Source organism: Brachyhypopomus gauderio, chromosome 4, assembly GCF_052324685.1.
Source record: "Brachyhypopomus gauderio isolate BG-103 chromosome 4, BGAUD_0.2, whole genome shotgun sequence".
Taxonomy (NCBI): Eukaryota; Metazoa; Chordata; class Actinopteri; order Gymnotiformes; family Hypopomidae; genus Brachyhypopomus; species Brachyhypopomus gauderio.
In genome coordinates, this window is record NC_135214.1 from 3,295,537 (window position 1) to 3,309,202 (window position 13,666).

The window sequence follows — 13,666 nt, forward strand, 5'->3', positions numbered from 1 at the left end:
ACTCTCATCCCTTTCTCACCCCCCTCTCACTCCCTCTATCTCATCCCCCTCTCTCATCCCTCTCTCACTCCCTGTCTCATCCCTTTCTCTCATCCCTCTCTCTCATCCATTTCTCACCTCACCTCTCACTCCCTCTCTCTCACTCCCTCTCTCATCCCTTTCTCTCATCCCTCTCTCTTATCCCTTTCTCACCCCCCCCCCCTCTCTCACTCCCTCTCTCATCCCTCTAGCTCCAAATGACTTTTTGACGCACAGCCTGTGGGCGTGATTCTCTGAAAGGACCACGGGGTTTCCCTTTGTCTGCGCTTCAGTGCATGATGAATTCCTAACGACCTGCTCTCTTATCTCCCTCTCTCCATCAGGTCTCCTCCAGGTGTCCATCTCCCTGAAGAAGGTCGAGCTGAGCATGGGGGAGTCTAAGTTCTTCACATGCACAGGTCAGACCCCCTGTGCTGGCCAGCTCTTAACCTCCTGGCTGTCAAACAAAATACACACACAAAGCTGAACCGGCATTACTGGCATTACTTAATGCCACTGTATACTACACTCGTGCTGTAGGCATACAGAACCAATTAAACTGGAGACATAAATTGAAAGAACTGCGTGTGGGTTCAGCGAGGGTAAGGTAGGCCATACCGGTCACTTTAAAGATAAATAACAAATGGAAATATCATATCATGGTTCCATGACCCCTGTCAGCTCATTTGCGAGACTCCCCCACATTGTTTGTACTGGTTTGCTATTACAGTAAACTGTGTCAAGCATATAAACAAGCCGGTATGGATGCCCATGGGTGAAGACAGAGATTAAGTCCAGCAGAATCAGCAGCGTGGTGTGTGTGTGTGTGTGTGTGTGTGTGTGTGTGTGTGTGTGTGTGTGTGTGTGTGTGTGTGTGTGTGTGTGTGTGTGTGTGTGTGTGTGCGCTTTCCGCATGGCTGAGCTGCTGTTGCTCCAGTCCCTGCCCAGCAGGCTACTCTTAACAGGGTGAGACACGCTGACCCCTGCTGGCTGCCCTCCAGATTGCGGCTTGTTAGTGCACCTGGCTGGACGCTGGTGACCCAGCGGCCACCCACCTGCCCTTTAAGTATGCGGGTCAACCACCTGAAGCAGCATGAGGCTACACCCCGACTAAGCTTCAAGAGAGTCTCAAGGAGAAGATGTGAAGCACACTGGGAGGATTTTCCAGATCTCAGCCAGATGCCATCTTACCCAGTCCACAAATATTGTGCTTCCTGTCTAGGATTATGTGATTTCTGGGTTTGAGGTCTTGATGCCGCATACATCAGATATGGTCTGAGTGGTCTCCCATGGCTCTTAGCCTCTAGATTAGTTTTCATCAACGGGTCACTTGAGGTAAGAGAACTGAGGAGTGTAATCAGTTAATCACGCCTTATTAAAGGATGCCGAGGAGGTCTCACAATGTTCAATTGATTTCTCACTGTTTTGGTGCGGGTGCGGCTAAATGCGTTAATTAAGAGTGACTGAGCAGGCAGTGGAGCTGCCATTCCTGACACTTACCCCCACAGAGTTACACACACACACACGCACACACACACACACACACACACACACACACACACACACACACACACACACACACACACACACACACACACACACACACACACACACACAGCACATGCTCCATGCCACCTACTGTATTTCAGTAATTATGCTCTTTTTTGGAGGGACGTCTGGATGAGAATGTACGTTAGTCACACCCGTACATAACACATAAACCTCGATATTATCTACAGCACCTGTCTGGCTTGTTCGTATGGCCGTTTGTTTATTTCCCCAATTCCATCTTCGGAAGTGTATATACCACACTATTCCCATACCTACTAAAATAGGCATAAAAACTGCTGTCCTGAGACAAAAGCAGCACTAGGTAGTATTAAGCTAGTAATTCAGCGTGCTAACACACGTGAATGCCACGGTGGATTTGCTGGTTGCAAACCCATCGTCTTATTTGTACAGTGTGTACAGAGCGTGGTTCTGTTAGTCAAGGTGTAGTCAGGGTGTTTTCACACATCCCAGAGACAAAAACTCCCGAGGCATTACTGCGATTTGCCAAAAATGTCCCTTCTCAATCCTGTCTGCAGGCCCCCTATCTGTCTGTGACCTGTGGCTGACCCCTGATTGGCTCCCGTGCCCGGTATGGGCAGGGCTCGGGGCTCCGCCTCCTCTCCCTTATGCCTCGGTCCCAGCCCAGGTGGAGTCTCTGCTGCAGATTGTGCTGTGCTGCTCCACCGATAAACCCAGCAGGGGGTCTCCTGGCAAGGGCGCGTACGGGGCCGCGGAGCGCCACCGGGCCTGGGCCGGCCGCCCCAGGCTCCCCTGCGGTTCGGGAAGCTGCGCTGTGCTGCTGATGGATGCCCAGGGCAGGGAAGTGCCGCTACGCTGCTGTTTATGACCTTCCAGCAGGGCGGGATTTATAGGGGAGAGAGAGCCGTGATACCGGGCTTGGGCTCACACCACCACTCCCCACAAGGCACCATGCACACGGGGGAGGGTGGTTTATCACTGCACACGCAGGTGTGTGTGTGTGTGTGTGTGTGTGTGTGTGTGTGTGTGTGTCTGCCTGAGGTTGAAGTGATACCTCTGACTTACTCTGGTCTGCTCGGTTTATAAAAAGCTCCCCCGTATCGAAAGCCCTGTTGTTGCCCGTGGCTCTCAGCTGATGCAACAGCACCACTATGTCATTGCTCGAAAACCTCGTATCTCCGAAAACGGAACTTTACACAACAAGAAAAAGAAACGTACCAAATCTACCAGATTTATATCTTGTAATTTTGAACCATTATCACAATTTAAAGGACAACTGGAATTTCTACAGGGAGCAAAATGAATAAATAGAATGATATCAGGAGCTCCAAGGTGTCCTGATGGGATGTGAGATGTTGCCAGGTGGCTTCCAGCACACTGTTGAGTCTTTTTCATGTGTTTATTTGACGTTTGCTAATTCTTTGACTACGGATGTAGTGTGTAGCAAGCCAGGAGATCCCCAGCCTGTTTGTGGCTGACAACACTATGTAGTCCCTGTGAACAAAACTTCAGTCTCCATTCAGTCTCCCTTCAGTCTACCCTCAGTCTCTTCACCTGTCGCCTGAGCAGAGGAACCCTGGAGGAACGAGCATTAGTTAAAAGTTCTACCTGCCTTGACATTTTTAACTTGCCTTACAGGGTATTTCTGTATGTACGTGTGCGCGTGCTTGTGCGTGTGTGTAGTGATCGGAGAGGCGGTGAGTCTGGACTGGTACAGCCCACAGGGCGAGCGTATGGTACCGTCACCGCGCGTGGCCCTGCACAACGAGGGCGTGCGCTCACGTCTCACGCTCTACAACGCCAACGTGGAGGACGCCGGGATCTACCGCTGCCAAGCCACCGACGCACAGGGACACACACAGGAGGCCACCGTTGTCCTGGAGATCTACCGTGAGTACACACAAACACTCACGCAAATTACACACGACCCCGTTGGTCACACACATACATTCAGAGAACCCAGAATGCAAGTGGTGGCTTCACTGCACTACAATACAAAAGTAGATGAAATTCTCCCCAAGTTCACCAGTTCTCCTGGAATTGTGCAAATTACTATCTGTGTCTGGTGCTGGAATATTCATTCTTACATTATTGTTACATTACAACCGCAGAGCCATTTGCAATAGTGATTGACTGGTCATTACATATTTATGATGTTTAATAATGCTGCAGAATATATAATTTGTCCATCATTGTTGCAACACTGGCCTTTGCGATGCTTATATCACAGAAGGTCACAGTATGCAAATGAACCTTCTAGGAAATTATTCTTTTTTGTTCCGTGAGCAACATGACCTATCACGGTCGTTTCAGATCTGAGTTCCGCGTGTATATTGATCAGTCGCAGCTTCCGCGCAATCCGACAAACGTGAGCTCTTTATGATGTCACATTCCGGGTTCGCCGTTGAGGTCCGGACGGCTGGGCGTCTCAGCAGAGCGATGTGTGCAGCGTTCTCCTGCAGCTCGTCTCCCGCCTCTCCTCTGCTTCAAGGTTCTGTGTTTCCAGCACATGGCGGCGGGTTTCCGCCTCGGGTCAGAAGGGGCGTGGCTGCGGTCGGGCAGCGGGGGGGCCGCCTCCACTCTGCACGGGGTGGGTACGCGGGGGTCCTGTCTCGCTCCTCTGTGGGGAAGAACTGTGCGGCCCATTAGAGGGCTGCTACGTGCCTTACCCACTAACCACCCCCCCCTGTCCCCGCCCCCGTCCCCGCCCCCCGCCCATGCCGCTCCCAGCCACACCCACTGCGAGCCCTGCAGGGTTCTGCTGAGCTGTATAGGCTCCTTAGCTTCTGCCGCGCTGTCAGAGCATTCTGTGGGATCCGCACGTCTCGCACACACTGTGGGATCCGCACGTCTCGCACACACTGTGGGATCCACACGTCTCGCACACACTGTGGGATCCACACGTCTCCGAGACGACACTGCACTCATTAGCGAGGATGCTGTTTTCGTACGCGAGCGGATTCTACATAGTTTTAAAGAGAAAGTCTGCGTTTTGTCTTGTTTAATCTGTAATGGAACGGTAATGCTGTACTTATTGTAACTAGAGAATCTTGGCGAAATCAGACGCGGCCCCTCTCGTGTTGAGACGCCTATAATGTGGGACGCCATTTTTGTCCCTCTGCCCTTCAACCATGACGCATGTAATAATGCAAAAAAGTACAGAAATGATGACGGTAAAAAGAGATGAAGCCAGGATGAAGAGGCAGGCTTCACATCTCGTCCAACTACTGCAATCTCCACCTTTTAGCCACACAATAGAGAAAAAACTTTGATCTCAAATGATTATAGTTCTCCTGTGCATTCACTAATGTCCTGAGTGTCTCCTGAGTGTCTCATCACTGAGATGTAAAGCCATCCAGCCTTATGCTGATGCAAATGGTGTCCAGGTACTGGGCTACGCTACTGGCCCTGCACTGATGGAAGGACATTGCACATGTTATGTAAAAATAAATAAATAGACTCAGCTCTTCTTCTTTGCTACGTTTGAAAAGCCTGCCATTGAAATAGCTGTTAATTTTGCTTTGAATAGAGAACACGCAAAGGCTTCACGAGGAAAAGGAAAAACAAGGCTTCATAACGAAGTGGATAAAGGTGTGCGTTTCAGCCGATGTGTTCGACAAATCTGTTGATGTAAACCTAAATGTAATTCATCCAGCAATGAGACGGACAGAAGACAGTGGGAGGGGACGAGAGGGCGTAAGTGGGGACGGGGAAGACAAAGACAAAGAGGAGAGAAAGGCTATGCTGGGAAGAGAAAAGAGCGATTGTGCAGACGTGGACGAAGGACGCGGTGTGCCGGCTCCGGGACTTAAGCCAACGGCCTGTTATTCAGTCAAAAACACAGATAATGTCCGAGATCTCTGAAGAGACGGGGAAACTGAAAAGGTTCTGCTGAAAGGAAAACAACAAAGAACTCATTTCAAAGGAATTCAGAAGATAAAATGATGTAGAACGACCCTGTGAAGGCATGAAGGCTTTGACAACCATGCAGAGATCATGACGTAATCTCAGTGTGATGATTTCACCACGATGGAGATTCTTAGCTTTAGACATAATGGAAATTCTTTGCTTTAGACATGATTGCAATATTAATCTTTACTGCATGTAATTAATATATCTCCAGGAAAGACCCAGGGATATTGCCTAAGCTTCGTCACCCTCATTCCTGCAGGCCTTACAAGCAGGTCATCACTCCTCTGGAAGAGGAAGAGTACACAGATGTAGTTCACAGATCAGTAGCCGCAGACGATGGACTGGCTGATGAAGTTCTTCTATATCCTGAGGCGTTTGATGGACAACAGTCACCTGCATGGTTTTCAGTGCATGCAGCCTCCACTGATTAAGAACTCTCACGCTGTGAAACATTTCCATCAATCCTCAGATCTGCAGCTGTGAATAATCGTGAATGAAGTGTTAACCCAAACCAGTTATCTCCACTGAAACCATTACACTGGCCAGTATGAGAAACAGAAGGAACCATATCTGCTGCTTTGGTTTTTCAGTTATTATTCTGGATCAAAGTCGGCCTTGTTCAGATATGACAGGGTACGAGCTCTCAATATGATGCAATGTGAAACAGAACTTTGGCAAGTTAATTCTTGTTATTTGCAGTATTTCTGACACTGACCCTGACTGTTCATATCAAACACACCAACACAACATCTGACAACTGTAAATCCCACATGTGCCTCTTTGATGTCGACTTTATTTTACAACACTTATGTATTATGTATTGTATGCATGGCGTATCGATGTCACCAACGACTCCCATGACCTCTGTAGTCAACGCAGACACCTGCACTGAAGAAAGAGGACTGCACCACACCCCAGAACACTTACCAGCTACATCTCCTCATCCTCAAGTACACATGCTTTTGCTGTAGTTCACTAATGGTCACCGCCATGATGTGTTCTGTTCTGTGTTCTCAGAGAAACTCACCTTCAGGCACGTGCCATCACCTCAGGAGTTCCGGCAAGGCGATGTAGCTGAGGTGGTGTGCGACGTCACCAGCTCACCCGTACCTGTGGTGGCCTGGTATTACAACACCATGGAGATCACAGAGGACACTGAGAGTGAGTTGTCTTGGCACCCCATCATAACAGCGTCAGAACGTTCCAGATGAGTAAAACTGTTCCTGTTCTACCTAAAAGTCATCCTGAAGACGCCTGAAGACTCATGAAGACGTCTGATTACTGTAGAGGAATAATTAAGTTAAAAAAGATTGAACAACACCAAAACACGGGACATAATTGTCCATGTCTGATGTCAGGGTTCCACTCTGCTGTTATTCAATACTGACTTTCTTAGATGTGTTATAATAAACTTCCAGGGATTTGTTCAGGAAAGTTCCATCTGTTTTTTTACACATACTAGCAGTCTAGCAAAAAGTATAGAAACACAGAAATGAGATCACAGTTGAGCCTAATGACATCCTCAGTGGAGAATATATATTTGAGTTGTGCTCAAAAGTTTACATATCCCAGCAGAATTTTTGCTTTCTTGGCCTTTTCTCAGAGAATATTAATGATAACACACAAACCTTTTTTCCACTCATGGTTAGTGGTTGGGTGAAGCCATTTATTGTCCAACCACTGTGTTTTCTCTTTTTTAATTATAATGACAACCAAACACATCCAAATGACCCTGATCAAAAGTTTACATACCCTGGTGATTTTGGCCTGATAACATGCACAGAAGGTGACACAAATGGGTTTGAATGGCTACTAAAGGTAATATCCTCACCTGTGACCTGTTTGCTTGTAATCAGTGTGTGTGCATAAAAGCTGAGTGAGTTACAGGGATCCAGACAGACTCTTGCATTTTTCATCCAGCCACTGACGTTTCTGGATTGTGAGTCATGGGGAAAGCAAAAGAATTGTCAATGGATCTACGGGAAACGGTAGTTGAACTGTATAAAATAGGAAAGGGATACAAAAAGATATCCAAGGAATTGATGATGCCAGTCAGCAGTGTTCAAACTGTGATAAACAAATGGAAAATCAGCTGTAAAAACCAAACCACGGTCAGGTAGAACAACAAAAATTTCGGCCACAACTGCCAGGAAAATTGTTCGGGATGCAAAGAAAAACCCACAAATAACGTCCGCTGAAATCCAGGACTCTCTGAAAACTAGCGGGGTGGCTGTTTCAAGATGCACAGTAAGGAGGCACCTGAGGAAAAATGGGCTGCATGGTCGAGTGGCCAGAAGAAAGCCATTACTGCGCAAATGCCACAAAGTATCTCATTTACAATGCGCCAAACAACACAGAGACAAGCCCCAAAACTTCTGGAACAATGTAATTTGGAGTGATGAGACCAAAATTGAACTTTTTGGCCACAACCATACACGTTACATTTGGAGAGGTGTCAACAAGGCTTATGATGAAAGGAACACCATTCCTACTGTAAAGTATGGAGGTGGATCGCTGATGTTATGGGTATGTGTGAGCTACAAAGGCAGAGGAAACTTGGTCAAAGTTGAAGGAAAGATGAATGCAGCACGTTATCAGCAAATACTGGAAGCAAATTTGCACTCATCAGCTCGGAAGCTGCGCATGGGACGCACTTGGACGTTCCAACATGACAACGATCCAAAACACAAGGCCAAGTCGACGTGTCATTGGCTACAGCAGAACAAAGTGAAGGTTCTGGAGTGGCCATCTCAGTCTCCTGACCTCAACATCATTGAGTCACTCTGGGGAGATCTCAAGCATGCAGTTCATGCAAGACAGCCCAGGAATTTACAGGAACTGGAGGCTTTTTGCCAAGAAGAATGGGCAGCGTTGCCATCTGAGAAAATAAAGAGCCTCATCCACAACTACCACAAAAGACTTCTAGCTGTCATTGATGTTAGAGGGGGCAATACACGGTATTAAGAACTGGGGTATGTAAACTTTTGATCAGGGTCATTTGGATGTTTTTGGTTGTCATTATAATTAAAAAAGAGAAAACACAGTGGTTGGACAATAAATGGCTTCACCCAACCACTAACCATGAGTGGAAAAAAGGTTTGTGTGTTATCATTAATATTCTCTGAGAAAAGGCCAAGAAAGCAAAAATTCTGCTGGGGTATGTAAACTTTTGAGCACAAGTGTATATATATGTATATATAGTATGTGTTGATGCTATAATTAGTATATATATAACCATTGCCCTCTGTTTCAGAGTTCCAGCTCCTACCCAACAACAACCTGCAGATCCAGCGTGTGACTAAAGCAGACGAGGGCGTGTACCGCTGTGAGGCCAGGGTGGAAGCCAGGGGAGAGATTGACTTCAGAGACATCATACTGGTGGTGAATGGTGAGGTTCTCCTGAGCTATAATCAAACACTCAAATGAAGTGCTGTAGGGCTAAAGATCTACAGAGACATCTGGCAAAGGAGAGTCAACAGTAGTTATCTACCTGTTTAAAACCCAAAACCAAAATGAGAAATCCATGTTTGCTTTTACCGCGGCTAATTTCACTGCTTATCAAAGTGGTGAGCACATGGACGTCTGTCCAGTGATGAAAATCTATTTATATACACTACTCTTAAAAAACGGTATAATCCTCTCCCATCTCCTTTAAACGGACCACACGTACCTGTAATTCCAGCCACAGCCCGTGATAATAACGGTTTGCCCCATCTGACCACACAGGAATTAAAGCCATAGCCAAGGACATCGGTCAAAGCCAGATTAAAGTTGCCTTAGCAACAGACCATTTGCCCTTTTGACTGAACTGCCCCTCTGGTGGGAACAACAACAAAAGCAACGATTCTCATGTATTTGCTGCTGTGGCAGCAAAAATAAGAGTAGCCAATAATTGCTAGGGTCAGTCCGCCTTTTGATGAGCATGACTCTGAGACACAGAGTTATAACACAGATTCTAACGGCTAAAAGTGGACGGACTTTGTCAGGTTAGGTTAGAGTTACGGATGCTGCTCGGTCACGCGCTGCCAGTCACGCGCTGCCAGTCACGCGCTGCCAGTCACGCGCTGCCAGTCACGCGCTGCCAGTCCCGCGCCGGTCGTGGGAGCGTGCGCCCGGGGCGGTGAAGACAAATGCCACAGGCACGGCTGCTAGCAGCGGCACACGTGCCAAACACATTAGCATCGTTTGTTTTTCAATTGCACGGTTTCCTGGTATGGACCATAACCATTCCCCAGCGTTAACACTAATCAGAAATACTGACTTCGTGTCAATGCAGACACTTCAATCAGTTTTAATCACAAAAAAAAACGGCGTTTGATGCTCTTTCCACATTTTGTTTCCTGTTCACTTTTTTGTGCCCGACGTCTTAGGATGTGAAGGACGTGAAGGTTTTTCTCCAAAAGTCTTGTGCTGCTGTGGTCTCCATTTTGTCCAGGACTGATTGAACCTGATCTGGGCAGACGGGGTTGGAGGAGATCTAGAGCTGGTGTGGGCGTCACATGCTTCACTGGTCTGGCCTGATGTCTTCATGTCCAGTTGTGTCTCGTTTTAGCAGATGTTCCAGTTGAGCCCCCTCAACTGGGAATGAACTCAATTAGATTATAGCCTTTGGAAAATAGCTATCGATTGGCGAGGGAGTCAATGATAATCTTGTTGGAGTTGTTTCAGTGCATAACTACTAAGCTTCATGCCGATTGTGTTTTATTCGTGTCTCTCAGCACGTTTTGTGTGGTAGTAAATGTATGCAGTAAAAAGACTGCTAATTGAAAACGAAGAATTCTTGGAGTAAATTGATATTCTGATGGAAGGCATTTCAAGTCTCCTGAATTGTTCCGCAAATAGGTTTTTACAATCTCAGGAGCAAAGCCGGGGTCCTGGGTTAAGCCGCGGTGATTCGAATCACATTCCAGCACCATGCATATGTGATCTGCAAGAGAAACAGCTGTAGTGAAAACACCACGAGTGATCTCGTCTCTGTATCTAGGCTTGACCTCAAGGGCTGCGGGGCTCTGAACAAATAAGTGTTCAGTGTTTGCTCTCCTGAGTGCTGGTGGGAGACAGCTGATCGGGAGCGTAGCTGCTCTAATGGCGATGCCCCCCCCCCCCCCCACCCCACCCCCCTTGTAACGGCCTCCACTGACATCAGCCGAGCAGAAGAACCGCTGCGGTGATGCTCGTTGGGGGACCGCACCTCACCTGCCACACATTCAAACTTCTCAAGCGCCGTCGTGCAGTTGCATTGCACTGCACTATTGCATTGCCCATCGCATTTTAACTGCAAGAAGATTGCTGAATTAATTCGAACTGGTCCATCAGCAACTTGGACCACCCTAATGAATGGACCATTATGCGCGTTGTGTTAAACAAATAGTGTGTTAAACAAATAGTGTGTGCATATAGTAGTGTGTGCATTACTGGTGTCTAATAGAGGGCAAGAAATCTTTTAGTTGATCTAATATACTGCCAAGTAAAGCTGAAAGTGACCATGAATAAAACATCTCCTTAATTTAATCTTTTTACCTTAGCTCACACTCCATTAAATTGCGGTATGTCTCTAACGTCTCATCGTTCAGTCCGAAGCCTGAATCAAGCAGCAGGTCCCTCCCTATTCACCGACTGTGCTGTTGGAAGACAGGACAGAAGGGGACAGCCTGTTGTTGCTATGACAAAATACCAGGGTGAACTAACAACGGAGCTGTGCAACCCGTATCTATTCTGCAGCAAAATCCACGTCAGGGCAAACGTTACCATGTTTACCGGCGGTTGCCAGGTTACCGAGGTTATCATACCGCCGTGCTTGTCTCTTTTTTCCCAAAACAATGAGTTAGTCTCTCAAAAATCATTTCCCACATTTCCATACATCATCCTGTATTTTGTGGTATTAAACTTGGTGGACTTGTGCTATATCGTCTGTGCTCCCATGTTCTCCTGTGTGAGGAGTTGGGACAGGGTGAGTGTAATGGTTAAGCCTGCCTCCCTTTAAATGACCCACTTTTTCTACATTCATGGAGGAAGATCACGATGAATAAGTGAACAGCCAGGTAATTTATTAGAAAGTCATTGTGGGTCCTCTCGGGTCATCTGGGCTGACCCAGGGGGTTCACCTTTGACTCCCCACATTAACCTTTCACAATATAATAAACTGAACTGGACAGGAAGTATCGATTCAAAACTGGAGAGCATCTTATGCATTTATTCATTCTCTTGCTGCAAGACTTGTTATAAGTCCAATCACGTCAAGGGTGATCCGTATGCGCAGGACATGATGACTGGTGAATGAGCCAGTGGGTTTGTTTCACACGTGTATTTGGATGTAAATTCAAACTCATTGTTCTGGGACATGAAATTGCAGCCATAAGGGCCATATGAGTTTTGATTTTGAGCTTTTTGGAGGTCGTATGAAGAGGTGTGACAGTCCTTGTTTAATGGTTTAATAACCAGCGTTCTCCTCTCTGCAGTTCCACCGGTGTTGTCCGTACCTCAGCAGGCCTTCAACGCCACGGCCGACTACGGCGAATCGGTGACGTTCACCTGCAGGGCATATGGCTCTCCTGAACCTGAGGTCACCTGGCACAGGTACAACCCCCTGCGTGGAGCAGCCAGACACACCTCACACCCCCTAGTAGGTAGAGGCCGAACACAAGGACGCTTCCTGTCTACCACACATCTGGTGCCAGGAGTCCCACTGGACCGGTCAGGACATTATTCGAGGGACGGTGACTTAACACTGCCCCTGTGAAAACTCCCACGGTTGGCTGGTTTGAACATTTTTTCCCTCATTATCAGTAAAGCAAAGATTATATCAGTCTCAGCATGGAAATCGTCAACAAAAAGGTCAGTTATCTTGCTCATTCTCTCCAACAACATTGTAAGAATACACCCTGTGTACGTAAAGCAACATCCCAGCTAAGGCCTTGTTAAACATTCGGTTTCCAAATATAAGAGCATATGGAGCCCTGAAAGATTATACACACAGAACCAGACATCCCTCTCAGAAAGTAAAAAGTGTTGCCAAATGAAAGCGCAGTAGGAAGAGAGTAGAGTCGAGACGAGAGGTGCTTTAATGACACATTTTGAGCGGATGCGTTTATTTCACCTCTAATGTGTGGGCTTTGAGTGACAGGCAGCCCAACGTGTTGATTATGGGCCCTCAATCACTGTAATTACCTCTGCTGAGGTGGGTGCCTGGGAGATGAATCCAACGCGCGACGAGTTGACCTTTAATGAATGACCGTAACCAAGCCGCTAAGTGACACACCAAGACACGACAACAGCACCTCCAATTACAGCGCCACTGTTCATGGCAGCAATTAAATTGTATTTAAAATTTTTGGATTTTTCATTTATTTGTCCATTTATTGGCCCTGTGCGTTTGAGTTCGAGGGGGAGTTTGGTGGTTAAATGACTTAAATAAATGCTCTGAACGCTGCTTGGTTTAAACGTCTGTGTAATCTTAGTGACTACCCTGTTCCACGTTGATCCGTCCAATATACACAAGCCGGCGTCCGCACTTCGTTAACGTGATGCGGTGTCCATCCAGCTCCTCCCCATGCTAATGTTTCTGAGCGCATACTGCCAGAACTAGCCAGTCACCTGCTGCTGTAGTTGAAATAGCAGCTTGGCTCCTACAGACACTTGTAGCCCTATGTCAGAGGCACAGTTTACTGTTGTACAATTACAGACTGTAATGCAGTGAGGAGGAATCGGTTTTGAGTCGCCCTACTGGAAGGGCTGTTGCAGGACCACTGCTAACTGGATATTATGTGGGTGGCAGGCCTTTCTCAAACACAGCATTAACGGTGACACGGTAATGGTACGGTTGGACGTGGTTGCTGGGCTTGAGCTGATGCAAGTGTATCAGGCGGTGCATGGTTGCTAGGGTTTTTCCACACGTCTGTGCCCGCAGTAACTAACGTAGACCGTGCATGGCAACAGCCTATAAACTCTAACTGTACCTGTAAGAAGGATATGTGGGGTTGCAAAATATGTGGGGGTTTTTTTCTCTGGTAGAGGCTGGGAGACTGTGAGAAATGTGCGATATTTAAGAGCAACTGTACATGTAATCTTGATCGTTTAATTTGGGCCTGAACTGGACTCGTTATGTCATATCATGCATGATATTGTGGCATTGCATTTGCTACAGATTGGCAAACTGCCACTGAGCCGTTGGGTCAAGCAAGCATCCTCCTGTGGGATTTAGGGCGTC

The 13,666-nt window shown here is 47.2% G+C and overlaps 1 protein-coding gene across 3 annotated transcripts in view; it reads left to right on the forward strand.

Moving 5' to 3' along the window:
* The first annotated feature begins 366 nt into the window (after window positions 1-366).
* Window positions 367-13,666, forward strand: part of ncam2b (neural cell adhesion molecule 2b) — a 41,188-nt gene continuing 27,888 nt past the window's right edge. For all 3 annotated transcript variants that reach the window (XM_077001544.1, XM_077001545.1, XM_077001546.1), the window contains exons 1-5: window positions 367-437; window positions 3,232-3,438; window positions 6,478-6,621; window positions 8,714-8,848; window positions 11,919-12,036. In XM_077001544.1, the coding sequence (XP_076857659.1) occupies window positions 407-437; window positions 3,232-3,438; window positions 6,478-6,621; window positions 8,714-8,848; window positions 11,919-12,036 (635 nt within the window). In that variant the 5' untranslated portion in view covers window positions 367-406. The remainder of the gene's footprint in view (window positions 438-3,231; window positions 3,439-6,477; window positions 6,622-8,713; window positions 8,849-11,918; window positions 12,037-13,666) is intronic.